We start from the raw sequence: 27,981 nt of genomic DNA on the forward strand, positions 1-27,981 counted from the left end.
AGAAATGTACTGCGATGATGTGAGAGGATTACGTCCCGGCATGGTCCCTTTGGTGATTTGGATTATAGTATACGTGTTGTTAAGTTGTCATACGACCAACTGTAACTGCAAGCCAGTGGTATATCTAAATAGGGGGGGAGTATTCCCTGGGGACATGTGGCCACTTTTCTGCCACCTTCCTGGCAGGAGGACGACTCTTTTATAATTGAAGAAAAACCAAAATGAACAGTAAACTGTTGCTTCAAAAGAACGCTCCAGGACACAAGACCTAGATACGCCACTGCTTGAAACTATTTTTAAAATTAATTCAAGCTTTCTGCGTGATGATACAAAATTTGTTTTTTTCTCTCCCCGTGTTTCTGGTTGTAAATCTTGCCTTGTTTAGACACTTACACTTGGGGATGCAACAAATTTTAAACAAATGCAACATAAATCAACCCCGACCTCGCTAGACAGACCTTTGCGTAATTCATTTCGCTGAAACAGCAACAAATAGCCACTCTGTACGCTCGCCTGGTTGGCTCTTTTCACCCTGCCGCGATCTGTTCATGCAGTTAGCAGTGGACCTTGTGACAGAGCTTTAGCGAAACTTAGAGTCGGTGCTGGACGCGCATAAACCTATTGCGAGGATATGGGTTTATTGGAAAAAGCCAATGCCGTTCAATGAGTGAGACAATTTTTGGAGATAACTGAAGGAATGTTCCACTTTGCTCAGCTTCGCTTAGTGGAATGAGACGTAAAATGATTGGTATACCTTGCGCGAATATGAAAAATTCTTGTGCATTTTGTGTTACACAACGGACAAATAAACAATCATTTGAACACTCCACCCCTGACTGAACAAATCCTATATCTTTTCTGTTGTGGTGCTGTTGATGCTGGTGGGGATTATAATCATTGTGATGATGAAGGGGTGGTAGTGAAAAGGTGGTGGTGGTGGGGGGTGCCATGGCCTTGGTGGTGATGAGGTAATGAGAATGTAATTGTGTCAGTGCCACGGTGCGATGCGGCGATAGGGATACGAGTATGATGACGCAATGATGACAATGTCGACAGTGGCGATGACATAATGAGGATGCCATGGTGATAAGTTAGCAATGGTGATGAAGTGGTGAGGCCGAGTGACAAAGTGATGCAAGCGGGAATAATGGTGACAATAGCGAGGAGCTGCTGAAGTAATGATTGTGCTGTGCTGATGCAGTGATGATAACGGTGATTGACAACATCAGTGTTGAGATACCGATGATGGTGATGCGGGGATACTCTGGTGTTATGGTGACGACAACGGCGAGAAGAACGACGATGATGACTATGTGATACTGTTATCGCTATTTCAACCGTCAGTATCACCGTGGAGGATATTGTTACAGCCGCCTTCGATGTTTTAAGGATGCCACTCCTACCAAGGCCCCAATTCGAGAAAATAATAAAAGGGGGTAATGTGCTGACACTCAAACGTTATTGCCATAACCTCACCCTCCGACTCCCTCTTTACATAGCTTTTCCATGTGATCATCAGTCATCTTTGTATTCTGCGCCCCTGATCTGACTTTGATTCATGGCTCCATTACCACTGTTTCATGTTGTGCATCGTTGCATGTCACCCACGGTTGGATTGCTGCCGGGCGAGCTTCCCACGAAAGGAAGCTTATTTCGATGACCGCCTGGCTCCAATCATTTCTGGTGTATGGAGCGGGCAAACTGGAGAGGACGCCACCGATGACTTTGCAGGCTTCTCTACGTGACTCTTGGCCGCTTGGACACGTTCTCGGTGGATTATTGAAGTGCTTAGATTGATCTATCAATCAGTATTGAATGATGGAGATTTTTCCCCTCTGAGAGGGACAGAGCTGAGTTGATTAACCCCATCCTTCGATATGCATGCCCAACTATTCAAAAAACTGTTATAAATCAGGATGTTCACAGAGTTGCCAGCTGAATGATCTTTGCCATGCTGGTAAGTACTCAAAGATAAGACTAGTGATGATCGACCTAAGCCTGATAATGCGTGTAATGCCAGACTGTCATTGGGGGAATGACGAGCTTCAGAGCCTGTGCTGTCTGTGAAGTCTGAAGCTAAGTTTCTCCCTGGTGCGTGACTCAGATAATCTCAGAAAGGATGATGTTCTTGACCGTCAAAGGAGAGCTGATATAATCCTTGTCTGATTGTCCTCCGACGCAGGCTTATACTTAAAATAGCTGTCTTGGCTGTTGACAGGAGAATGACAGCCAGACGCTGTGAATTCCATCAACTGATGTGAACAGCAGCTTGTGTAAGCTTGGGTGTCGCTCACATCATTTCTTGATTGCCCAGAAGCAGCGTTGTGAGAGGGATACTGGCACGGTACTTTTGTGCAAATCCCAAACAGAAAACAACCCCATAACCCAAAACCGATTTCTTGACGGGTCTGGTTTTTACAAATTACCACCATTTTAGTCGGGTCGGATAGGGCCGGGCCGAGTTTTGTGTTTGCAATTTTCGGTTTGGGTTGGTTTGATTAAGGCCATCGTGGCAAAAGCCCAAACCGGATTTTACCGAAACCGTTTGGACATTCACACGGTGCATTATTTACTGCAGAGACACGTTGCCCATATGGGATTCCTTTTCCTGCGGTGTTAATCCTTGCACTTCAACTCGGACAGCAAAAGAGATACATTGCGAGGGCATTGAGTTCTCACTATGGTTTTTGTGATAGAATTCATGCAACGTTGATACATTCAGGCAAAAGGGCGAAAAAGAAATTGTAGAACGATTTGTCAAAGCCAGATGTTCTGTTTTCTGGGTCGGTTTGGATCGGTTTTACCTTAATTTTCGTCGGATCATGTCAGGTCAGTTTTGAAGGAAGCTTAGATGAGTATTTGGTTGGATTTGATTATTAGTTAAGTGTTGGGTCGGCTTAGCCTGCATGCTCACCCAACCCAACCACCCGATACACAACACTATCGCAGGGTTATTAACTTGCAGAAACCGACGAGATTTCACACAACTTAATAGGTCAGTATCAGAACACCGAAAACCACTCCGCGGTGCAGCACCAGAAGGTTTACTTTACCTAGTATCAAGGTAGGATCCAGGTCCAAGTTTTCTTCTTTTGGGGGGGGGTTCCAGGGAGAAAAATTAAGAATATATCAATTTAGCCAAAGAAGCCCCTAGTTTCTGAACAGGGGATGGCTCCACGGTGTGGTGAAGCAACGCGGTGTTTTTCCCCTCACTTTTTCCATAGAAATGATGTATACGCACACGTGCTTAAGAACACATGGCCTTGCTACTATTAGAAGTGTGAATAAGAAACTTTGTACTTTTATAAAAACCACAAACTATTTAACTTCATTTTTGAAGCAAGTTCAGTCTTCTCCTCACTCAAACAATAGACTTCTAATCTGGGCAAGCTTGAGCTCATAAATGACGTCATCTGAAAAGAGTGCTGGACTAAATGTATGGAGGCCTGTAGAGGGACTCCTTTACTGTACATATTACCTAAATGTACAGTACGGTAATTTTACGTTACGGTACGGTAAAATTACGCAGTAGCAGGATTCCAAGTCGATCAAGCAAGTTTGACAGCTTTTGGACATCGTTTTATACTAAATAAAAAAAAAACTTTTTTTGCCGACACGCAGGTCTACGGCAACGTTTGCGCTGACCAGAAACCTGAGACTTTTTTTCACCTTAGCCTCTTATGACCTTTCATAAGGATGATTTTCAATTTTGGGACTTTTACACACTTTGGGAAGGAAAGGAAATAAACAAGTCCCAGAAATTGTCCCTGGGAGAAAGGGCATGGTCCGCGCTGGCTCTCTTGGTCGCTGTTTCCGCCATTGACTTGCACAGCCTCTGTCGTCCCTAAGAAACTAATTAAGACTGGTCAACTTGCAGCTGCTTCTATACAGCGTTGTAGGGGACTGCGAGTCTTAAGGCTGAATTGTAATTAGGCCAGCCCCGTTATTGTCAGTTTTTCATCAGAAGTGCTTCCGTTCTGCTGGGAAATCTCTCCAAATGTAAATGAAAATATAAATTGACCCGAAAGAACAGCAGGTCAGACAAGGGGGGATGTTGTCATCGGTGTACATGTTGTCGAGATTGAATCGATCGGTTAAAGCACTTGGTGAGGACCTAAAGAGTCTGTTGCATTTCTCCCTTAATTCCACATCTTGCCTGTGAGTTGCGTGTGGAGGCAGTATGTGGTAGCCATCATGCCATGGAGTCATTTTTGACATTTGTAGGTCAACGGAAGCACTTGATTTCTAATTTGGAACATATCTCTCAAAGCTCATAGACTTCTCGCCGTATGTCTGTGCTGAAACTAATGATGATGGACAATCTAATATTGTAAATAACCTTTTCATCCTTTTTTAAACATGTTTGTACAGTAAACGCATTTAATATCCCCAGAATTGACAAAATCCACTTCTGCAACTGTACTTTGCACATTCTAACAATACTCTCAATATTTTGTGAAACATTGATCCAAATAGAGTTCATATAATTCGTCCAACTCAGCTGAAGTTGGTTGATACATCTGAGTTTGAGTGCCGGCTAGTTGATTTTCACTCAGTATTTACTCACACATTTGCTGAGCTAAAGTGCTCTTTACCCAGCATTTTTGATAACTATTACCAGAAAACCAACTACATATTCTTCATTTCCCGAGCAGATTTTTTTGCTTTTCCTTTCTTGCGTTGGGAAAGCTAACCAAAAATCGGCACAGCGACAATTCAATATGACAGGCTTGGAAACATGTCCATAAAACATACCTTGAGACGTATTATAGCAGTACATAGTTTCACTTGCTGATAATGAAATGTAGACGAAACACCACCTAATGTTGTCCATGATGGATGAACCAATTATTTGATAAAATGCCTCAGGGCACAGAAAGAGGAAAACGTGAGTTTTGTTTGACAAAATCCTTATCGTGTGATGTTTGTAAACACCCCATGCTGTGGTTGTTTGTTTGATTGGTTTGATTTGGAAGCTCTTATTGGTTTTTGTGCGAATTAATGTAAGGCGTTGATGTTGTTGACGTCTGCGAGTGACCGCTTGGGAGTAAGCCAGTGTCTCCTTATCGAATTGATCAACGCCTACACAAAATGTTTCGTGATTAGCACCAGCGAGATAGTACGTGGCACCCTGTGAACAGCGAATGGCAGATAATCACATTATTGATCAGTGCTGGATTTCCTTTGGGAAATTTTGAAGTGCAGTCACCATCGAAACAAAGGAACGAAGCCAACTTTTTTTAATTGGCAGTCGGAATGTTTGCAGCATAGACGAGCAGTCGTGCACTTTCACTATTGTTGTCCAGGCATGGCGGCAGTATAAGTTCAAGGCAAATTTTTTCGGTAAGTTTCGAAGGGTTTGGTTATCTTTTTAGAGAGGGTCCCTGTCTATCTTGTGGCGCATTTGGTGCACTCATCAGTGTCATCCTCGTCTTGCAGATAATCGCTGTCATGTCTTTTGTTGGAGATCTACATTGACTCATTGATGGTACGAAGTTGACGAGTCACTGCAGGACTGCACTGTCATTTGTTGTTGCGTTGTGGAGGGTTTTTAGTGCTGGAGTTTTCATCTGTTCCTTCCGGGGCTTTAAACGTAAGGTTTACCAGTCGACAACACCATGAAAGTGTTTGTAAATAAAGGCATGGATGTGGAATGTAGGGGCGCTTTCTGCCTCTTGGAAACAAAACGAGGAAGTAAAGAAAAATAACGGGGAAGAAAGAGGAACAAGGGTCGCCAAATCACCAATGTACCTTGGAACTGACCCCTCCAAATATTGATGGATTGTTTGTTTGTCGTTGAGGGAGTGCTTTTTCCCTCTTGGAATTAAGGGGATTTGTTCCTTTTCATTCATTGTATGTTTAATTGACAAAATACAACAGATGCAACTCACAGAGGGGCCATTATTTCCATGTTTACCATTAACACATGCACGGCCAGCGCCTGCCCACATTTGAGCGTATATCAATAAACAACTTGGATAATTTTTCATAGATTTGAACATTCTTTGAATAAGAAAGAGGAGACAACTAAATAAAATACAACTTGAAATACATTTTTTTTCACGAATATTATTCCTGACAAACTAAAATCGGAATAATTCATACACCACGCGTGCAGCGGTTGAATAGAATTTGTCGACCGTCTCCCACAATGCAATGCGACAAATGACCCTTCAGTAGCAACCTCCTAATGGCGCACTGTATTTTGAATCATTTTCCCATGTTGAAAGGTAGGCCTATAGACGGCAACTTGGTAGAATATTAAACTCTTGATAAAAAAGGCATAAAATCGCATTTAGGATAGTAATGACTTCTTGACTGTTTGACACAAGTCATGGTTTATAAGCTGCATCGATTTTCATATCAGGCAACGAGGCACGCAGCTTTATAGAGAAAAGACAGACTATGACATTCATCCGCACATAGACCTATGAACACGATAGGCGGGCTTAACGTTCGTCAGATATGTTATTTTCCATCAGATTTACTACGACGGAAAAGGCTAGAGAAGAGAATATTTAGTAGAAATGACAGGTGCAGCCATTAAAATGTCATAAGAGAGCAAGAGAGAGAAAATCAAGTGGATTTACATTGGGTAAGTCCACGGCGCCTTGAAATGGACTCTGCTGTGTCACGCAACACGATTATTAGGGCCTGTTTGTTTCGCACAGATCCGGTTCGCGATCAGTGACCCGTCGTTGGTTCACTACCATCAGAATGGTTAGAATGAACCAGTGAAAATGTTGTTTGACTGCAAGACCTTCCTTTTCAATTAATCCGTGTCAAAAATGTGACCGGTTGCTATTTTAACCAAATGAGGTCACAATTGAACAATTTGAGCGACTTTCGGGTGTAGTGTACATTGGTAGTGTAGTGTACAAAATGGTTTGGTGTTCTCTTTTCTGAATTTTTGCCTAAATCGGGACAGGCCTATGTCTTGAAGATCAGAAATTTTTTATCACAATGGAGATTACAGTAGGCTGACGTATAAGCATACTATGCAGGGTTTCACTCAATCTGAGACCAAGTTGCAAGAAATAGTAAAATACTGAAGATTTTTTCTCTTGAGTGAAATATACTTGCCTCGATTAGGGTATACCGAAGTCCAAACATGCGCACTTATGATTAGCAGGGACGACTGAAACACAGAAGGAGAAACTAAGAACAGGACAGCCCTTCCTCGAAAGAGTAATGAGGAAAATACAACGCCAGGCTGGCGTTGCGCCGCGGTGGCGCGGTACGGCTGAAGGAAATAACAGACAGCACTTGTCTTCCGTTCAATTATATTCGTATTGCAGTCATGACGCCGTGCTGGTTGAACGAGTCGGCTCAATCAATGTTGAGTGGAAACCTTCCCCAAACAGCTTATTGGTGAGTTAATTTAGAAGACACTGCCAATATCAAGCAGTCGGGAACCCAGGTTCGAATTTCACCTAGTCTGGAAGGGATTTCTCCGTGGACATTAAAGTTTCCCCTGCCAGATTAAACGAAAAGGTCTTTATCTTAGGTTTCGTGAGAATTGAGAGCCACCACTACACTTGAAAAGCAGCGGTGTTATTTTAACACCCTTTGAAGCTGCGGTGCCATTTTAACACCCTTTGAATCCATATTTTCCACCCCTCTCTTGTATTAGCAGTAAAGATTCCAAGGCCGTTAAGTTGTTGACACCAAGTTTTAACACTGTAGATTTGTTTGTTTGTTTGTTTGTTGGGGTGTTGGGGGTGTTTGCTGGGTTGTTTGTTTGTTTGTTTGTTTGTCTGTTTGTTTATTTTTTGCAGTTTATAGCACTGTCCAGGAATCTTTACACTTAGCTTAAGTGGATTAAAATATTTAAAAAACTTAATATTATTCAACAGATCTTTAATTTTGATATTCTTTTGGTAGGTGGCCGTGAAGTTAAGTTAAAAAGATACTCTTAAGAACGGTATTCCTGGCACCTGTATGAACGGTGTCCAAATTTCTTTGCTACTGCGAGAAATAATGCATGCGATTGCGGGAGAAGTTGCGGGTGGCGGAGTCTGGAATTACGAACAGATTCATGAGTTATTTCAGGCAGTAGCCGAGAACAAACCGGGTGCGGCTAATCAGTAGAGAAAAGAACCCGCATATATTCTCGGCCCGATGCAGATTACGTGGCAAAGCCATTGTGGGTCTTTTAGAGTTCTCTGTGGTTGCTTTTAAAGTATGAATGAATTTTTAAATTGCCCAGCAGTGTCATAATATTAGAATATAAATCATTGTAAAATCATTAAAACAGTGGAGGGGAATTTGCTCGAATGTGTACAGGCGATATTCTGGCCTGCGGTAGGGAAAACTTCTGGGTACATGTAATTGGCAATGATTTGTAATTCGACTGAACTGTTTTGCTGGATAACAACTGTTTTCACAAACATAAACACTACCAATGTTGTTTCTTAAATACTTTCTTAATTATATGAGATAATCTTATCACATTATATTATGAACTCCACTTTGGGTATTATTACCTATTATTATCTTCGTGTATATTTCTTTTTTACAAAAGTTTAAAACCACGCCGTGAATTCGGCAGAAACGAGTTTGGCATGCACAAGGGTGCAAGGTTTCGCCCAGCTCAACCCAGGGTATCCGTCAATCGAATTTATGAATAGCTCATCCGGGGGAAACAAACAGAATGTCCAAAGGTGGTACTTAACACAAGAATTTTGAAAAAAATAAAATCTTTGCGGCCAAAGCAAACCCAGGTCAAGAACCAGAAGAACACACTGGCCAGGTTGAAATAGCAGCAAACTTTAATTCTGTTCCCTAAGCTGTGTGAAATTCATTCCATCGGTAAGGATGCTTGCCTTACTTCGTCGATCAAAAAGTACCTAGAGTGTTTTCTGTTGTTTTCATTGCAGTTTCGTTTTCCCGTCTGATGTCTGCATTTGATAAGAAATCGAGATTTACTGTCGAGATGAATGCATGCACAGTGGACCATAAATCCTGAGAGAGAGGAAATATGCTATTTTTCCTGGAATACTGAGGAAATGAAATAAACACATTTCTAAGTGCTGCCGTTCTTCCTGCCGACGATTTTCCCAGTTTATGCTTCCCGGAAGTCTTATGCGAGCTACGTGTACGTGTGACCGAATTTGCGAACACGACAATAGCGTGCGTGAGTTTAACAGAGCGAGGGAATCTCCTGCACGCGTGCGCCGAGGCGCACGCCGTTCGTATCGCGTGACAAGTGTCAATGTAGCGGCATTTACTGCGGGGTCAACCGATACTTCGTTGTCGCCGGTGAACCGTGAGAAATCATCGCCTCAGCAGTATGGTCTGTAAGGCCTGAAATCAGATTTCGATTGTAACTTGAGGAACCCTACTGCAGAACGAACATCTTTCTGTGAGGATTGTTTTCACGAGCGATTTTTTTGGGAGCGGGAGAGCTAATGGGCAGTATGGGATTATTCGTATTACTGATACAGGCAATGGTGTGTTTTAATTTTGTGGGGTCCAATGACCACGAGGACATAGTCCTCGGACTTATGTTGCCCTTCAGTGGGCAGTGGCCGGTCGGCAGGTATATTGCCGGGGCCATGACCGTGGCCGTGGATGACGTGAACAGCAACGAAAACCTCCTGAAGGGACGCAACGTGACCTTCATCTGGAACGACACCACATGCGCGGGCAAGAACGGGCTGTACCAGGCGGTCAACATGTGGCTGTATGTCCACCGCCTGCACGCCTTCATAGGTGGCGGCTGCGACGTGGTCTGCGAGCCGGTGGGCCTGCTGGCCTCGGCCTGGAATCTGCCCATGGTGTCCTGGGGCTGCTCCAGCCTGGTGCTGTCCAACAAGGATGACTACAACACCTTCGTGCGGACGGTGGGGCCCTACACCAAAATGGCGCGCATGTTCACGAAGATCATGCGCTCCTTCAGCTGGACGCGCACCGTCATCTTGACGTCTAGCGAGAACGTGTGGCAGACGACGTCCTACGCTGTCAAGCTGGACCTGGAGAGCGAAGGCATCCTCGTCAGCGATTTCTTCACCTTCAACCCGGGCCACGAGAACATTACCGGGAGAGAAAAGATGCAGCATAGGGATGTCATCGTGGACGCCAAAGAATCAGCACGAAGTAAGTGCGACTTTGCATTCCTTTTATTGGAGGGGTCATGAGATTTTCAATTCGTCTCCTCTTCCTTTTGTTCCAACTTGTTATGTTAGTTTGCTATGTTAGTTTGTTTCTTGATGTCTATGCTTTCTTGTTACTGGACAGTTTTTCTGTTGTTTGCATACGGGGGCGACGTCCGCGACCTGATGCTCAACTCCCTAGACCTTGGCCTGATAAACGGTGAGTTTGCCTTCGTCTGCGTGGACTTGATCGAGGACGCCCACTACGGCCGCAACACCTGGATGGGCGATGACGGCCGGGACGAGGACGCGGCCAAGGCCTTCAACGGTCTCCTAAACATCCACATCAAAACACCAGAGGAGGACTCGTACGAAGCTTTCAAGGCGGAGGCGCGACATTGGGTGGCCGAGGAGCCCTTCAACAGACCCATGGGACAAGATGAAGAGGTTTGTGTCTTCCTTCGTGTCCACAGCCATCCCAGGGTGCTTGGATAGAATGATTACTTCCGGGTCGAATTTGAACAATAACTCAGGTACCCATTTTCACATGCGTGTAACACGTGGCACTGGATGTACGCTGTCCATAAACACGTCAAACTTTAGTGGACTGTGTGTCTGTATGCGTTGATGTTCATTGGTATAATCCCATTACATAACGTATACAGAAAGACACCTTGAAGGTAGCATTCAACACGTATTGCATTGATTATCGATAGATCTGATTTTACTTCCACTGGAATATTGGTGTGAAAGGCATTTGCCTTTGAGGCGGTGAGGACGCGTGTTTGTTTGTTTGTTTTTTTATTACTCAACTCTTCCCATATACTTTCCTGCATGGGAAAAATCGTTTCATCGCCAGTCTTAATGCGCCTTTCCATATGCGCATCAAGACTTGCACCAAGCGTTGCATATCCGTCAGAATCGCTCCCGGGGCGATTTTGATTGCCGAACTCAACGGACATATGTTACGTTAATGAAGTCGAGTTTTGTGTCCATGAAAATGAAACGCATGAACGATTCGTGTATGCATAAAGGTACGTTATGGAAAGGCTCCTTTAGGAAGAGACCGGTCTCCACGCGCCTCGTTGAAGCTTGCCCGGTTGAAATTTTGGACGTAATGAGTATATAGCCTTTATTCAAGTCGGGTTCGCACAACGCGTTGTGCAAAACAAAAGAAAACAAAAGACGGTTGGGACTGTCTTTTCTTTCAGAACTCTTGGTGGCTGCGCACCTTAATGTTCATCGTCCATCGCAAGGACAATGACCTTCGATTGGAGGGGAGGCAAGATTAGGATACACCCGTTGGTTGACCAACCATCGGCGATACTCTTTTTTCCAAACTATTTTTCAACTATGTAAAATTACTTCATCCGCGTATCAGATGTTGTTCTTACAGGGGTGCTGTCCATACACAGGTGGATGTCCACGCAGGTCCATTATATGACGCAGTATGGCTGTACGCAAGCGCTCTTCACGATGTGCTGGAAGAAGGCGGAAATGAATATGACGGATTGGCCGTCGCCAGGAAAATGAGGAACAGAAAATTCAGAGGTGAAGACTCTTAAACAAAACATGACAAGTAATTACAACAGCATATTTATAGTCGTCAACCCATACTTTACTCAGAAATGTGTCCAGCACACAGGTGAAGCCGAGGGTTCGGTAAGGAAGCCAATGGCAAGATTAGAATTTTCGTGCATTTCGACATCTAGATGTACTGATACACTTCTTACTTTTGTGTGTAGAATATTGCATCAAAATTAATCAGATGTTGTACTTAAATGAAATCTTAAGGTGCTTAACTTCCCAAGCTGTGAAAATAAAGAAATTTTCCTCTCAGTGGGCAGCTTTAGCGCCACTTAGAAAGAATGAGATGTGCAGTTTAGTCAAGGGTGCTAGACAACTAATTTCACCTACTCATCATAATGCATCATCTGCTAAGGTATAGTCTTCCTCAAGCCACAAAAGTTATTGATCTCTATCGTCCTCGAAAGACGGTGATCAAAAGTGATCCTAGACTATTAAGTCTGTTGATCACGCGTCGTTAGCACCATAATGCATCTGTCAGGTCTAACGGCGTCGTTTATGAAGAACGCCAAAACTCCCTATGATGATAGCATCTAGAGGCTGTCATCAGCCAATCACACAAGATGTTTATTGTATTTCTGGAATATCTTGCGTTACTACTATGCAGGATGGTACCACCGCAAGCTACTTCAAATTGCTTCATATTACTGCCAAGCATGCTGTGTTGTCGTTCTGAGAACAATCTTTTCAGACGGATCAGAGTAACGCTGACCTTTAAGCCGCCCCTGAAAACCTTCTCAATGTGTCCTGCTTTCTTGTTCAGATTTTTTAACTACCATTTTGTGCTATATAAATAGGTGTTGACGGCAACGTTACCATCGACCAGAACGGCGACCGGAATCCAGACTACGCCCTGCAGGACCTCCACAATGGGAAGTTCGAGGACTTCGCGTACTACGACCACGAGACCATGCATCTGGTGTTCCGGGACGACTTCACACCCACCTGGCCGGGCGGTGGGACCAAACCACCAAGTGGGGAACCTGAGTGCGGCTGGGGTAACGAATACTGTCAGACGAATACAGGTACTGATCTATAACTCTACCCTCTGATTGCCCACTTCGCTCCCGTTTGCCTCTCTCTAAATGCCCACGAGAACACTGACGTACATCATGGGTACTGGCATGATCTTGGGTGTGACCGCACGCAATGGCCTTACACCAGTTCCAGGGGAAATAGAATTACTTTTCAGTCATTTCACGAAAAGGAAACTGGGGATAAACAACAGCCTGACATTGGCTGAGGCAAGATTAACTTCTCTTTCGTATAAAAATGGTGTCAGAATAGAGGAGCTTAAAATAGGAACATTTTAACAGCAAACTTTATCTAGAAAAATTGTATTGCAGCCGTAACTTCACTCAGAAATTATATCATAAAAATGTGTTGTAATATGAAAGATGATATGAAATATGAAAGGCTAATGGCCATGAACATTCCACGGAAATATCGTAGTGTACCATTTTTGTCCAGTGGATTTACCTTTTAATTCTGGTCCTTTCAATCCCAGTGTCATGCCAACATGGAACAGCGGAATAAATAAGGCAAACGTTGAAAGTTATTATCTGTCCCCAGGATAGACTCGATAACATTCAAAATGTCTATTATTTTAACCCACCTTTGGCTATATTCTGCGCTATTTCGTTAACGAAACACCCTTAAACTTGATCCAATCGCTGATCAGCACACACACAATTGTAAACTAACATTTCCAAAACAGTCTGAAGATGTCTTAGCTACGGTACTGGATTATCTGGAAAATAACACCAGCCAGTATAAATGTAAACATTCCACAACTTTCACTTCCGGTTACTAAAGGTTTAATTCCTTTAAAAATGTGCACTTCGTTCGGATCACTGTGAGGTATATTAAAATTCACAGCGGGAAAGAGGAATTAACGAACATTAAATTACTAACACCATGCAGCCTGCCTTTAGATTAGGAAGGCACAATTATCAAAATTTATTCTACCGAAGTTTTATCATATTTTGTTTAACAGTATTGTGATGTTTTTAACGGTGAAAGAGAAACCTAGAAGGTTTGATTCAATTACATTATTTCAGTATATGAAATGTGCAAAGTGGATCTGGGGCACTCTTTAACACAGCTCACATGAGCGACACCATTTTTTTTTTTTTTGATACTCCAGTGGCTATCATTGCGGGAGTGTCGTGTAGCGTGTTCGTACTGATCGTAATTGCTGCTTGCGTCACGGGCTATTTCTATCGGTGAGTTACTACCCTTTTCCATCTTGAAAGATTTCCTCTTGCCAAGAAATTACTGAAGCGGAAAATACTTTAATTTGGTCTCCTAGAAATGTCACTTCGATCATCTTAAGCACAAAGAAAGAAAACGTGTTAGCTGATTGTCGAAACAATATAATTCAATTCGGTATTTGGCCTGATTCTCGAGCTTGCAATTGAAAATGTGATAATTTGGGAGGACGTCTGAATTGGGTGGATCTGATCTCGAACCTTGCGCAGTGAATCAGGCGATGCGGTGAATGAAAATGCTGGTGACAATCTGGTTCAAGCTCAGGGTTGCTGGTGTTTACTGCCAAGAAAATTTTATCGCGTTTATCCTATCAGAAAGCTGCTGTCACATAATTTGAAAGCCAAATTGCTGTATCAACAAATCTGCTTTCTTATTAGTATGTGTTGCAGTATCCTGGTGTTATTTCGTTTGGGTCACATTTTGGTATATAACGGGCCTGGCTACATGCCAACAATTGCCTTTATACCTGCGCACGAATGCATGTCTTAGTGCATGAAGATTCATTTTTAAGAGAAACAGAGAGCACGGCTCATCAACGAGACAATGGGAAGAAGGGAGGTATCCCGAAACAGTTCATTTTGTTGAAGGTTACAGATCATTTCAGAAGTTTAGGTACGGTAATGCAATAGCCTTGGTGGTAGTCAGAGAAACCCAGTACGAATTTAACTCGTCCAAATAACCTTCCCCTCTCCAAACTTCAGGCGCTTGAAGATGGAGGCGGAACTGCAGTCAATCAGCCTGTGGCGAGTGAATTTCGACGAGGTGGTGTTCGACACCAGGAAGACGCTGTCGTACCACTCTGGAGGAAGTGTGCAAGTAATGACGGGTTTTTTCAAGATGTATTTTTGAGTTGGGGAGATGTTAATTATATATAACGGTTTTGCCCGTACCCAACGTATGTTAATAAGCACTGTATGCTCAGTGCTGTCCGAGAGCTTGCGAAAAAAAAAAGTCACAAGCTTACTCGGGTGGGACTCAACCCACGACCTCCTGCTTACTAGTGCAGATGTCTTAACCACTCGACCACCGAGCTTGCCGGGGTCGGCTGGCCGGTCCGAGTCAAATGAAGCAGCGGGTACCGCGAACTAATGACGGGTTTGGATGACTGACGATGGCATTGAGCTTTATAAAAAGCGGCATTTTTTTCAGCCAATCAATTCTTTTAAAGATACCTCATTATCAAAGCCTCCATTGAAGCTTATTTTTGCCACCCCATCTTGTTTTCATCTTACAAGGGGTGACAAATTCAAGGGGAAGCTCTGTGAGTTAGCGATAGAAGTAATTTTGTTCAAAGAGCCCCCAAACTGAGGAGTTTTTGGATTTAGGACAGCAAGTGTTCGACTGGTGTGAAAAACACTTAATAACCCCTTTCGAGATATCATCACTCACAAGCGGCCTCATAAGTTACCTTGTTTTCTTGAGGAGGCATGCCTTGCGTTTTTCCTATTTCCCGTCAAATGGTAATATTGAAAGTGAAAAAAAAACCTCAGAAATTCGCAGCATGATAAGCGTTTGATACCCTGCTCCAGTTATCTTATACAAATGCTCGACCAGCCGTTGACTTTACTTTCAATTTTTTTTTCACAATTGAAACTTTTCGCGAAAACTCTTGAGTGAACGTCTTTACCGTTTTTGTGCCACAGTCACATTCAAATGGTCCGCTGTCTTTGGGCAGCAATCCAGTCCTGACAGGGGGACGTAACACGTCGTCATCGAACCGCACAGATATACAGAAATTCTGCGATTATGGTGTGTACAAGGTAGGGTGTTCATTCCAACACAGCACTGTGAAAGGCAATAATACGCCTTACTGCTGCTGAGTGTGTTTTTGATAAATAGGCCTATAGTGTTCATTAGACCTATTTTTCCTTGAGTCTAATTTTACCTTAACGTGATTTATTCTACAGTTTGATTGTTTTTTGGATGATTGATTCAAGTTCTCGTCATTTTTAAGGGCTATGTTGTTGCAATCAAGAATGTTCGGAAAAAGAGCGTAGCCTTGAGTAGAGAGCAGCTAATCGAAATCTCAATGGTAAGTGCAACATAACTCGCGCTATCACTAGTCTGATTTAATCGTATTCACTGTAAAAAAAAATACCGATACATGAAAATCAAAATTGAACATATTTTATAGCCCAATGATAATTAAGTCCAAGCTTGTTCTCTGAACGACAAGGGAGAGGGAGGGGCGAATTCCTAGTCACGGGAAATGTAAGAGCTATGGATTTGCTGAAGTTGCATCCGTTCCATGCTCGCACGAATTTGCCACGAATGGGTGTCCTTCCCTCAAACTCGTGCTGTTCGCCTGCGCGTGCATTCCAACTGAACACGAACCACTCTCAGTATGTTAACACGTGTGCCTTCGTAAGGCAGCGACGGAGGACGCATTCCATTGGTCTCACATAGGAAAGCGCACATGTCTAGGAGCGACGTCGTTATGTTTTAGCTTTATTTTCTTTGCAGCTTTGTATTCGCATCGGGGATTAACTGGTGTGGCATAAAATGTGAACTCCGCCAAAAAATCGCTCACGGTTACCTTGATGCGCATGACTTCGTTTTTGCTCAAAGAACAATGAAAACAAACAAGTGTAAGTGGGACGTGGGAGTCATTCCAGGGAAGTCCAGGTTTCATACGACACCATGCTGTATGTTGATATTCGCTTTCTTATCCAGGTGAGGAATTTTAAACACGAGAACATCAATACATTCATTGGTGCTTGTATTGATCATCCCAATGTCTGCATCTTAATGGAATACAGTAACAAGGGAAGCTTGCAGGTAAGTACATGGCCTGTCTGCTGCAATACCGTCCTGAAATTTGTGTTTCGGTGAACAGGTTTATTTCAGGTATACACCGTGAAGTCACGCAATAGCGTGTTAAATTCCTCTTCGACCTATGGGGTAATCCGCTCCTAGTGGAACCAAAGAGGGCGTGTTTTTAGGTACTCACCGCAAATAGGCGCGCCTTAAAAGCTAGGTCTGGGTCTTCGCTCCATTGGAAATACGTGGAGACGTGTAGTCAGTAGACCTAGCCGTAGCTCTGGAAGCCCGTTTTGGACACGGCCTAATTTATTGCTGCATGTATGGTCTTTGCGCACACACACAGAACGCGAGCAAGAACCCGCTTGAAACCATCTGTCTTTCTGTCGCCGATTGAGGGTGCACTTCAGCTCGGGGCGGCGTCTTGCTTTAGTGTACGCGCGCCTGGAGTTAAAGAGCGGTACTGTCAGTAATGGTGTCAGTGACGGGATCTGGCATTGGTTGCGCATGGCAATATATCTTGCTCTCATTGGAGTGCAGTAGTACAGGGAAACGTCAAAATAGTCAGCAAATGCTGAATACCCTAATGGGCTTAATACGTTTTTATTACGCATGCGTAGCATACGCATTTCCGTCTTTCACAGATAACGACAGTGAACGATGACAGGCTGTGGTATCTGTGTGGCAAGCAGTCATTCTGTTGTATGTCTTGTTGTGACTTAGTTTGGTGTGTGTTTGCTGTGTTGAGGTTAAGTCGCTTTTAAATTTAGCAAGAAGATATCTGTACCTTCTGAAATTTTGGGTCGTGTCTTTTGATAATTCATAATTTGTGTCCGTGTTTTGATTCGCTCCACTTTTACGCTTTGGACAATTGGATCAGTCAAAAATTATTATTGCAGGATGTGTTGGAAAATGACGATGTGAAATTGGATGACAACTTCAAACTCTCCTTTGCTATGGATATCTGCAAGGTACGTGCAACCTAATTCTACAACATATAGAAATAACCCACGTTAATTTTGGACAGGCCATGTCTTTGTTACCAAAGGTTTACGTATTTTCTACAGGCCGTGAGCTTAAAATGTGGCATCGTTTAATTAATAGGTCACCAAAGGAAGTGCGCGTGTTACGGTTTGACAATTAACTGCAGGTGTCGTTTAGAAGGCCCGCTTTGGAGGAGCTCATTGGCCTCACTCAGTGTTCCCCCGAAATGCCACCTTTTCTTGAGGGATTGGTCATTTTTAATTGCTTATAGATATCGAACGGATGCGACTTGGGATCAGTGGCTTATCCAGGTCTTGGATCGGGGAACGAAATCTTTTTTTTTTTTCAATGAACATGACTATCCCGTTTTTTCATCCATTCAAGAATCCTCGTTCTCCCATCAGGTGTGATAGTCCGTTTCTAGGATTCTGGTGCTTTCAAGCATTACTAAAAAAAAGGATACGTCACTAACACGGAGGTATAATGAAGGAATTAAAGGCCTATATTTCTTTAGAGATTCCACTACATCAAAGGAATCAAATTTATTCAAAAACAATGTTGACTGGCAATGGTGAGGTATGCAATGGTGCTGGAGCACGGATGGATAGCATTTTCCTTAAAAATACCTTCTTTGCGTTCAAAAACTTGTGGGGTTCGTATGTAGGGGATTCAGTATCTCTTGGGCTCGCCGCTGAAGTCACACGGCAGGCTGAAGTCTTCTAATGTGGTCGTCGATAAGCGATGGACGTGTAAGCTGACCGACTACGGACTGGCACTGTTCAAGAGCGGTCAGACGGACATCTATGATGATATAGAGCACGATGCCTATAAAGGTACATTCAAGATAAAAAAAAATATTCGCTTGGACCAGAGAAAGATCGGATTCCCGAATATGAGCTATGCGTGAACCATAACTCTTACTACTTCCTTTCAAATGGTTCAACCCTTTTTGAAGCCTCTTTGTGGACAGCGCCCGAGCTGCTGAGGTGTCCTCCGCCTAGCCCGTACGGGACACCAGAGGGGGACATTTACTCCTTTGGAATCATTTTGCAGGAGATCGTCATTAGGGGTGGGCCTTACTGCACGCAAGCGTTGGAGCCGAAAGGTATGTCATAAATGAAACGAGGTAATTTAATTTTCATTCGAGACATACATATTTATTTTCTCTTGATGTTTACTTAAAGTCAACAAAATCGTTGACGAAGATGTGCTTTAAGAACAATTGATACAAAAATTTGGCAACAACAGCAAAGGACACCATCACGAGCAATGCAAATTTCCAGGTGAATTCCTCCTTTACTGATAGCTTGGTTACTCGGCAGAAATTGTGACGGCAGTCAAGATGGGTGCCCGTCCGGTCTTCCGTCCCGTCTTGCCCAAGGATGCCTGCTCTCCACAGATGATTGAGCTGATGGAGTTGTGTTGGGCCGAAAGACCCACTGATCGGCCCAACATTTCCAGGGTCAAGTCGTCCATCCAGAAACTGTCCGGCGGCAAGTGAGTTCTTCGCCAACTTTTCTTGTCCCGGCCGTTTGAGACGACCTTACACAAATAATTTTGACCCTTCCATTGACCTGTTCGGCCGACTTGTCTGATGAAAGACAAAATTGGCAATGGGTTTTGTCCATGATTATCATTTCGATATCTATACATCACCAGAAAATACCAGTTCTTTAAAAGTATGCTGAAATTGGGCCTTTACCTTCTGCATTAGAAATGAGATTTTTGTCCGCACCGATGGCCATTGCCCGAACTGGTGCACAAACCTTGCATAACGTATAAATGGAAAACTTTTGAAGGAAAGAGTAGTACTCTTGTACAGATCAAACTCGATTTTACCCAAGGGCAAGAGTTGGCGCAGGTTACATCCGAATCTTACTAAAACCTGGGTGTATCAGTTCTCTGTTTCTTTGTTCCACCAAGAGCGCAGAATCTAGTTGACAACATGATCGGGATGATGGAAAAATACGCAGACCACTTGGAGGAACTGGTAAACGAGAGAACCCAACAACTCGAAGAGGAAAAGAAGAAAACAGACCAGCTGCTGCATCAGATGTTACCAAGGTACGGTACCAATAATCGGACAGGTGTGCATTATAGCAGACTTTGTTTTAAAAATAGAGTAATTGCTCTCGGTGTTAGAACACAAAATACCACGATGATGAGAGATTTCAGAAACATCCGCTAAAATCAGTATGTCTTTGGTCCACCCTCAGCTGCACTTGATCCTTTTTAATGCTCTGAATGCCACAACTATGGCAGAAAAGTCTTAGTCGTAGCTTTAGTGTCTTGAAAAATTCATAGCGACGAATGTCAATGGGACAAGCTCCTCAAAACACCTGCACGAACATGATCAGACACTGCGTTCTGTACATGCTTATGGAAACATCAGAACTACCTACAGTTACGTATCCAGCTTTTTGTATGGTGGGGGGACACATTCAAAAGCGAGTGTGGCTTTGGACACATTCAACATGATGTTGGTGTAGGAGAATAATCAAATAGGGTTTTGGTAATACTGTATGGTAAATGAATATACCGATTCCTTCTTTCCTACTCCCCGAGGAAGTTTTATTTGTACAAAGAAAAAAAAAAGGTGTGTGGGGGGGACTTGCCCCCTCCCCCCGCATACGTTACTGACTACCTACACTATTAATATGGTACACAGCAGTGCAGCTTAATTTTTTTTTAATTAAAATGTTATTTGCAAGTGATGATGGTTTGAGGAATAGTTACCAATCTAATTCTAGACTGGCTAGATGCAACACTTGTGCGTGACATAATTCAGTTTTGTTATTTAGTGCCTACGAGCATCAGTGGTCGTCCTCAACATAGCTTCACCAAATCATACAGACGTTTCATATGTTTTGCCTCGTAATCTCATCGTGCAAAAAGAAAGTCCTCATTTCTCGAGCACAGACGACTCTCAAGGATTCATGTGGGCCACCGGTTTTACATAATCGTTGGTTATGTATTTTAGGTCCGTGGCAGCTCAGCTGAAACGCGGTGACGTGGTCACGGCCGAGCAGTACGAGCAGGTCACTGTTTATTTCAGCGACATCGTGGGATTCACTCGGCTAGCTTCAGAGAGCACACCTTTCCAGGTACTCACCTCCGTCCAGGATGGGCCGGAGTCATTGCACACGGGGGCGTCACCACATGAACCATTTTTTTTTTTTTTGTAAAGGATGAAATTCTTCCCAAGAAGACCCGGCCGGGCCAGCAGAGGGTGCTGTGTAGTATGACCGCTTATAAAAGAATCCAAGTGTTTGAGACACATTTCGTCACAGGCAAAGTACAGGCGCCTTTTGATATGCCCGTCAACACTTGCGCTAAGCGTTTTGTGTGCATCAAAATCGCTCCTAGAACGATTTTGACGGCGCACGCAACGCACACGTGTGTCATATTAATGGATCAATTTCTGTGTTCGTGAAAGTGAAACACATGATCGCATCGTGTACGCTACGCATCCAAAAACGTACGGACACGCATGGAAAGGTGCCTTACACCTGCGTATTGCGTATTTACGTTCGCGCCGGTTTAGCGATATCAAGGTTATTTAATTGCAAGCCATATGATTCTCTGTCACTGTGATAGGTGTGCGTTTGCATGGGATTCACGAGTAACCCACCAATCAACGGAAATAAAACTTGATCAGTCAGGTTTATTCATATATCTTCCAATCTGGTATGTCGCATGTATAAATACATTTAATTATCACTTTGTTGACAGGTTGTGGAACTGTTAAATGACTTGTACACGCTTTTTGACGATACGATCGATAACTACGACATCTACAAGGTGAGTATAGTGATACAAAAATAAGTTGCTAAATTTTAAGAGAGGAATTCTTGACAATTATCAACTGATGGGCGGCATAACATCGACGGAATCGAGTGGAAAACAGATACTTCCGCTGTCCACCAGAGACCCTTGTAACACCGTATAAGTCCACAGTTATCCGGTAAGAAGTCGCACAGCCGGCTATTCTAATGTTCTGTGACAATAGGTATGCCTTTGCCAATGTTATTCCCTTTCCTCGTTTGAGGAGATATGTGAATCGACTCGACTGTTTTACAATGGAAAACTTCCTACAATAATAAATCGGGATGTGCACGAACGAGATGTTGGATACCGATTCTTCCAAGGACAGAAAAATAATCGAGAGAGGATGGAACGATTCATCAAGCCCCCCCCCCAACTGCGCACGATGCCTACATAGAGACTTATCATCACCAGTGTCACACTGCATGGTCCGGATGCGCGCATCTTAGGTGTGTAAACTGGCATGCATGTTGGGATGTTGCTAGACATTTCCCCGCGCAGTAAATGAGTGTGAATGGCCAAAACAACACGGGGCGTGGCTTTGTGCATCAGTCTGTTGCCTATCATGGTTATTTACAGTGACCCCCTTTAATGGCGGTAAGCATTGTACGGAACCATTATTCCGTTACGAGCCCCTCCATACAAAATCCAACAGAATGTTAACCGCCATTCGAGGGAGCCATCACTAATGCCAGTAAAAACGTCAATGGATTCCATCTATGCTGCTCTGAATTCTATCTGCAGGTGGAGACCATAGGCGATGCCTACATGGTTGCGTCTGGCGTGCCAGAGCGTAACGGAAACAGACACGCGGCCGAGATTAGTAGTCTGGCGCTGGACCTGCTAAGCTCAGTGAAATCATTCAAGATCAGACATCGGCCGACCGAACAACTCCAACTGCGAACAGGCATACACACTGGTGAGTGTAGCATGGAAAGACACTCTGCACAGCTGAAAAATGTCTTTGTTACCATAAACGGAGATTATTATTATTATAAATCACTTCTGGTAATGACACCAAGCAATCCTCAAAAGCTCCCCAAGCACTGTAGTCCGCAAGGCTGAGGAAACCTGTAGAGTGGAGACAATGAGAAGCAGTTAATTTTAGAGGTGGGGGAAAATCCCAGAGGAATGTATGGGTAAAACCCACGGAATAAGGTAGGGACGGAAAACCAACCCACATGTGGATCGATCCGGGATTCGAACCGGGACTGCAGAGTTGCAATCAGAATGTTTCTTGTAAATTTTGCTTCATATCTGCATTTTCTTAATTAAAACAATAACCTGGGAAAATATCCCGGTGGTTCATGCAGCTGAATGTGACATTATAAGTATTTGTTGATATCCTTCAGGCCCGGTGGTGGCTGGAGTAGTGGGGCTAAAGATGCCCCGCTTTTGTCTCTTCGGGGACACTGTCAACACTGCCTCTCGTATGGAGTCTAATGGGCTAGGTAAATATGATAAATGTTATGGGGTTGGTCCGTCAAATGTTTAATAACTAACTAATAACTGTTTTTCAAACGTTTGACGGTAACTAAAAGATGCGTGACTTTGTGCTTTCACTTTTTAATAAAAATAAATCGTTGTTAGGATTCTTGTTATAATTTGTTAACGAGACCTGCATTTCATCATCTCATACGCCTACGACGATCATGATCCTTATTGACAGAGGGTCATGAATCCAAATGGCAAAAAATACGTAGAATACTTGCTGTTCCAGTGAACGAATTTGTAAAATTATATTATTCAATTCAGGATTTGATTTAGCTGGAAATCATTCCAAAGGCCCCCAGGACGGCATATACGTTTACTTCCTCTTTCATCTATCTGTTGTCAGCTTTGCGGATCCACATCAGCTCTGCCACGTGTGAAGTCCTCAGTCAGATCGGAGGTTTCAAGATCGAGCTGCGTGGAGAGATTACTGTCAAGGTGGGCACAGAGAGATCAAATGCTACCCGAGCAAGTTAAGTCAAGGACCGTGGGTTGTACAATGGTTGATTCTTGACTTGCTTCGGGCCTGCATGGTAATAAAGTGCCCGAGGCCTCTGTCGATAATGGTCAGACATCATCCATGCAAGTTGTACACGGCCCCCTTTGCACGTGACCCCACTGGACACTGAGCGTGATAATGTATTACACTCAGTGTCCAGTGGGGCGCAAGTATCATACTCGGTGTCAGCTGGGGCACAAAGGGTGCCGTATATTTGGCTGCTGATAACCAAGGATGTGAAATCGGTCTACATTGGCATGCTGGTCTCGAATACTCGGGGTACAATAAAAATTCTAACCGTTGTCGGCTGATCTGCGCTGCATTCATGTTCAAAGGTGGGTTGCACTCTTTGATAACAAATGCACCTTAGTTCATACCGTAGGTACTGTCATCATTTCCGCCGCCTGTCTGGACTCAAAGCCCCTTTATAGGGTCTGTACACATTGCACTGTCCATCTGGCATGTGTGTGGTTTTAAAGTGTTTGTACAATTTCATTTCATTGCGAGTAGCACGCTAGGATGTGCTCTTTTGACGTCAAAGCCGTGTTTTATTTTCATGCAAGTGACTTCTGAAACTATGGTTGGCCGTAGGCACGAAAGTAAAGGAATGATTCAAAAAGTATTGAAAATCCCAGGCAGCTGTCAGAAAACCAGATAATAATACATTTGCGACTAAATATTAAATGAAAATTCAATCCTATTCAATGGAACAAAATGTCCATTTTGAACGAATTTGAAGTTAAATCGAAAACCAACCTAAAGGTAATATTTACGCTAACTTTAGCCGCCCATACAAATTGTAGGCAGAATGAGAGTGGTCTATTCGTAACGTTACATGGAAGTATGAAAAGTGACATATTCAAAGAGTGTATCTTCCCATCACACCCGCGGAAATGACATGGACCATTCTTGAAGCTTTCCAGCAACACCTTTAGCAGAAATATGTACCTTGGTAAGTGCTCAAGCTACGGGCACGCCATGTCAGTATACACACACACCATGACCAAGGCATCGGACTCCTATATACAAGATGCACGGCAGTTGGTTATAGACGTCTGGAGGAGCTTTCCTCTCTCCCCGTTCTTCCCTTGCGTAGTGGAGACTACGCCCACAGGTTCAACTGCTGCGAGGAGTTAACGTGGGTGTCTATGCGAAGTGGCTGCGGTGGATACAGCCACTTATTCATGACCACGCGTTGTTCCTGGTTGAAGCCAATATCCGGAGGCAACTTGTTCTGTTTTGTTTCTTTTGTTTTTTCCTCTTTTTCTTCTCTCTTACTGATGTTTAGCACTTAGCCACGATTCACAGTGACAGTGTGGCGTGTACTTTTACAGGGGAAAGCTCCCATGACGACCTATTGGCTGGTTGGCAAGGAGAAAGTCGACTTTGACCTCCCCGACCTGTGCCTGGCCGCCAGCCCCACTGACCACAGCGATCAGACGGATGAACTCCCAGGGACGGTCACCTCCAGCCCAACGGAGACTTGAGGATTTGCAGTGGAGGAACTGTGGTTTTGAACCACGGTGCGGTATTCCAAGGCTGCGAAACTTTCGACGACTTCTTCAAGATTGACAATCAAATAGAGCATGATCCTCGGTGACATCTGACACGGCTTGCACGGGTTGTGCCTCGTTATAGGAAAATCATAGTTGGAACTTGGACTCGGCATCAAATTTTGATGCCGCTAAGCACACGATCTCTTGCAGGGTTGTATTGGCGGTTTATTGGCTGTCACCACTAACACGTGTGATTCCTCACTGTAACGCCCGTACTGCGGAAAGCCATTTGCGAAAAAATCCCTTTTACTGTTTTCCATCATGAGATTGTATTAAGGACCATTACCGGTACGCGTATTTTTATTTACACCGTATCCTAGGGTTTTCTGCTGTGGTGATGCTAATTCGCACTTGAAAAGAGACTAGTGCTGAGTACGAATACGAGCGCATTGGATTTAACGTGGGGGCGGAAACAAATATCGCCTGTGTTAAGAAAGTCCAATGGGTCTCAATACACTGTCATTAAAATTAGCAGACATCTCGTTATCGCAATGCTTTAGCTGCCGTTAAATGTCGTGAGAACTCCGCTAGGAAGAGTGGTATGCCTACGCAATGCAAAACGTGAACAAACCAAACTTTACCTCACGTGACCAAAATACTAGGCTCATCATCATCATCATCATGGTTTTTGTCTCGTCAGTAGTTTATCGACCATCGAGATTTGCGGCTTCTGGACCATGCGCTGAGCTCCTCTTTTTTGAAGAGCATGCGCCCAACCTGCATTTTCGTCCATTCCGACGTCACGTGCCAGAGACTTCCACGGGTCTCTTGCAAACTGGTGCTCGGGTTTGGTAAAGGGCCATTGTTTTTGCTCAATGAAATTATCATCACCAGAGCGAAAACTCCAAGGCTACAGTGTAAAGCAAACAAACAAACAAACAAACAAACAAACAAACACCCCAACGCTACCGGTACAAAATGGTGTGGCTTGTACTAACTAGATTGTGAGACTTGTATCATTAGTCTGAGCGGTTATTTCAAAACTGGACGTATGCGTACACGAATATCTTGAGATGACATGTACGAGATAAAGTAAGTTTCGGATAAAGTAATTACGCCAAATGATGATTAAGCACTTCCTCAAGGCGCACGTGTAACTTGTACGCGTACCATTTCTAACGGTCCCTAATTGTGTTCACCTTTAAGAAGAAGAGCCCAACACATACACGTTTACCGTTCACGGAAAATGGCAACAAAATATCTTGAAGTGGATTCACGTGGTTGATGCCATGAATGCAATTCCTTCGTGAATTGTTGTAATTTTGTTCATTAGTAGCATTTTACCAAACACGAGGAAAGTACTTCTGTTTGTGTACAGTCATTGGTGATATATTTCTGTATCATAAAAATGTACATTAAATATTGCAAGTTATGACACATTATGCACACACACACACTCAGGGCACTTTTGTCGATATATGTTTTATGGACTCGTGCAATATTACAAAGAACTTCATTTAGCATGACTTTCCAAAAGAGTTGATAATCTTTCAGTTATAGAGGTTATGCATTTTGGCGTCTCCATGGGGTCTCAGAGGCTGTTTTTGCTATTTTAATTTTAATGTACAAAACGTTTACTCGAGCATAATCGAGTGATACAAAACTCTTGCCGTCTGAGGACGCATTAACGCATAACCTCTATTTATGCCGCAGTAGGTCTTACATTTGGCGGTGTGCAATGATTTTCGCAATTCGTGTTCTAGAATTTCTAAATTAAATAAAATTTGTAACTTTGCTAACTGAATCAATAAAAATAATCTGTGGTGAAGTTAAGCCTGTGTTTTTTTTTAAGAATTTCAATACTGTATAGATATAAATTAACGACATGGTAATTTGTATTCTAAACTGAACAGAAAACAGATTTATTAGATGTGCTGCAGCAGAGGACATTTTGTCAATAATTAAACAACACTTCAATACTTACATTATGTTTGTATAAGTATGTCCTTTCTGTGAGCCCCAAAATTAATATTTGCCGGAGCACGGAGTAAAGACCTATAGGCCCATTATAAATATGGCTGGAACATACTGTAACAAAGGGAAGACAACGCGCTAACGCCACACGGGTTTTAATTCATATTCCGCCCTACAGATTACATCCCACTCCTTTCTTCTTCGAGGAAACATTTCCCATGCTTATTTGATTATAGTCATTAAATTGATGAACTTAAAAACCTTCTTGAGTGTCATTGATGATATAAATCAATTAGCTTAAAATGTTTAATATGTACGAAGTATTGAGAAAGATGGATGTGTTCATTTGCTTTACGATCTTAATGCATCGACTTTTTTATTTAATTAACCCTAACAGTCATCAATCCTTCACCTGTTGGAGGATTGAGGACTGTTAGGGTTAATGAGGGAAAGCAGGGAAGTCATCCAAAATTGTCCCTCTATTTGGTTAAACTTTTACCCTTCTATAAACACTGACACTTCTACAGTATTCAAAGACGCTCCTTCATAATGAAATCCCACTACCAGAACAAGTTCCTAAAGCTAAATATTGTAAAATTGGAATGCACGCATAGAAAGGCAGTTAAGATCAACACGAAGGCAGGTGAATAGACAAACGGATTAGAAAGAGAGAAAAGGGGAACTGGTTTAGGAAAGGGGAAGAAGTAGACCGAATCTACTCTGCGAGAGATGAATTAAGAACTTTCTCAAAATAATTTCAAACCAAACAGGGGTTGCTAGCTGCGTATCACTGGAAAAACAAAGTAGGAAAGTGTTCACCTAATATTAACAATGATATCGGCTGACGCTAGTATAGTAGACCCCGTGAGTACTATATGTAAACCATTCAAATCCACGTAAAAAGAAGACGAGGCATATATGGTCTGGGCCTTGGGCTGTGCACATTCACACGAATTTTGGGCTTTTTCCGATATACCTGACTGTGGCTTCAAATTACGAA

The 27,981-nt window shown here is 43.1% G+C and overlaps 1 protein-coding gene across 5 annotated transcripts in view; it reads left to right on the forward strand.

The window, feature by feature from the left end:
- LOC110988427 (atrial natriuretic peptide receptor 2-like) overlaps positions 1 to 27,245 on the forward strand; it is a 60,442-nt gene extending 33,197 nt beyond the window's left edge. For all 5 annotated transcript variants that reach the window (XM_087145841.1, XM_087145839.1, XM_087145838.1 and 2 more), the window contains 20 exons: positions 8,880 to 10,098; positions 10,240 to 10,541; positions 11,510 to 11,645; positions 12,479 to 12,706; positions 13,828 to 13,906; positions 14,654 to 14,768; positions 15,596 to 15,712; positions 15,907 to 15,984; positions 16,626 to 16,730; positions 17,612 to 17,683; positions 18,361 to 18,529; positions 18,652 to 18,801; positions 19,019 to 19,193; positions 19,620 to 19,760; positions 20,677 to 20,800; positions 21,429 to 21,497; positions 22,266 to 22,440; positions 22,874 to 22,972; positions 23,359 to 23,450; positions 24,846 to 27,245. In XM_087145841.1, coding sequence (XP_087001967.1) covers positions 9,411 to 10,098; positions 10,240 to 10,541; positions 11,510 to 11,645; positions 12,479 to 12,706; positions 13,828 to 13,906; positions 14,654 to 14,768; positions 15,596 to 15,712; positions 15,907 to 15,984; positions 16,626 to 16,730; positions 17,612 to 17,683; positions 18,361 to 18,529; positions 18,652 to 18,801; positions 19,019 to 19,193; positions 19,620 to 19,760; positions 20,677 to 20,800; positions 21,429 to 21,497; positions 22,266 to 22,440; positions 22,874 to 22,972; positions 23,359 to 23,450; positions 24,846 to 24,998 — 3,267 coding nt within the window. In that variant the 5' untranslated portion in view covers positions 8,880 to 9,410 and the 3' untranslated portion in view covers positions 24,999 to 27,245. The remainder of the gene's footprint in view (positions 1 to 8,879; positions 10,099 to 10,239; positions 10,542 to 11,509; positions 11,646 to 12,478; positions 12,707 to 13,827; positions 13,907 to 14,653; positions 14,769 to 15,595; positions 15,713 to 15,906; positions 15,985 to 16,625; positions 16,731 to 17,611; positions 17,684 to 18,360; positions 18,530 to 18,651; positions 18,802 to 19,018; positions 19,194 to 19,619; positions 19,761 to 20,676; positions 20,801 to 21,428; positions 21,498 to 22,265; positions 22,441 to 22,873; positions 22,973 to 23,358; positions 23,451 to 24,845) is intronic.
- The last annotated feature ends 736 nt before the right edge of the window (positions 27,246 to 27,981 follow it).

The sequence above is a fragment of the Acanthaster planci genome, linkage group LG14 (genome assembly GCF_054643075.1).
Source record: "Acanthaster planci isolate LZ-2023a linkage group LG14, COTS_SCS, whole genome shotgun sequence".
NCBI lineage: Eukaryota > Metazoa > Echinodermata > Asteroidea > Valvatida > Acanthasteridae > Acanthaster > Acanthaster planci.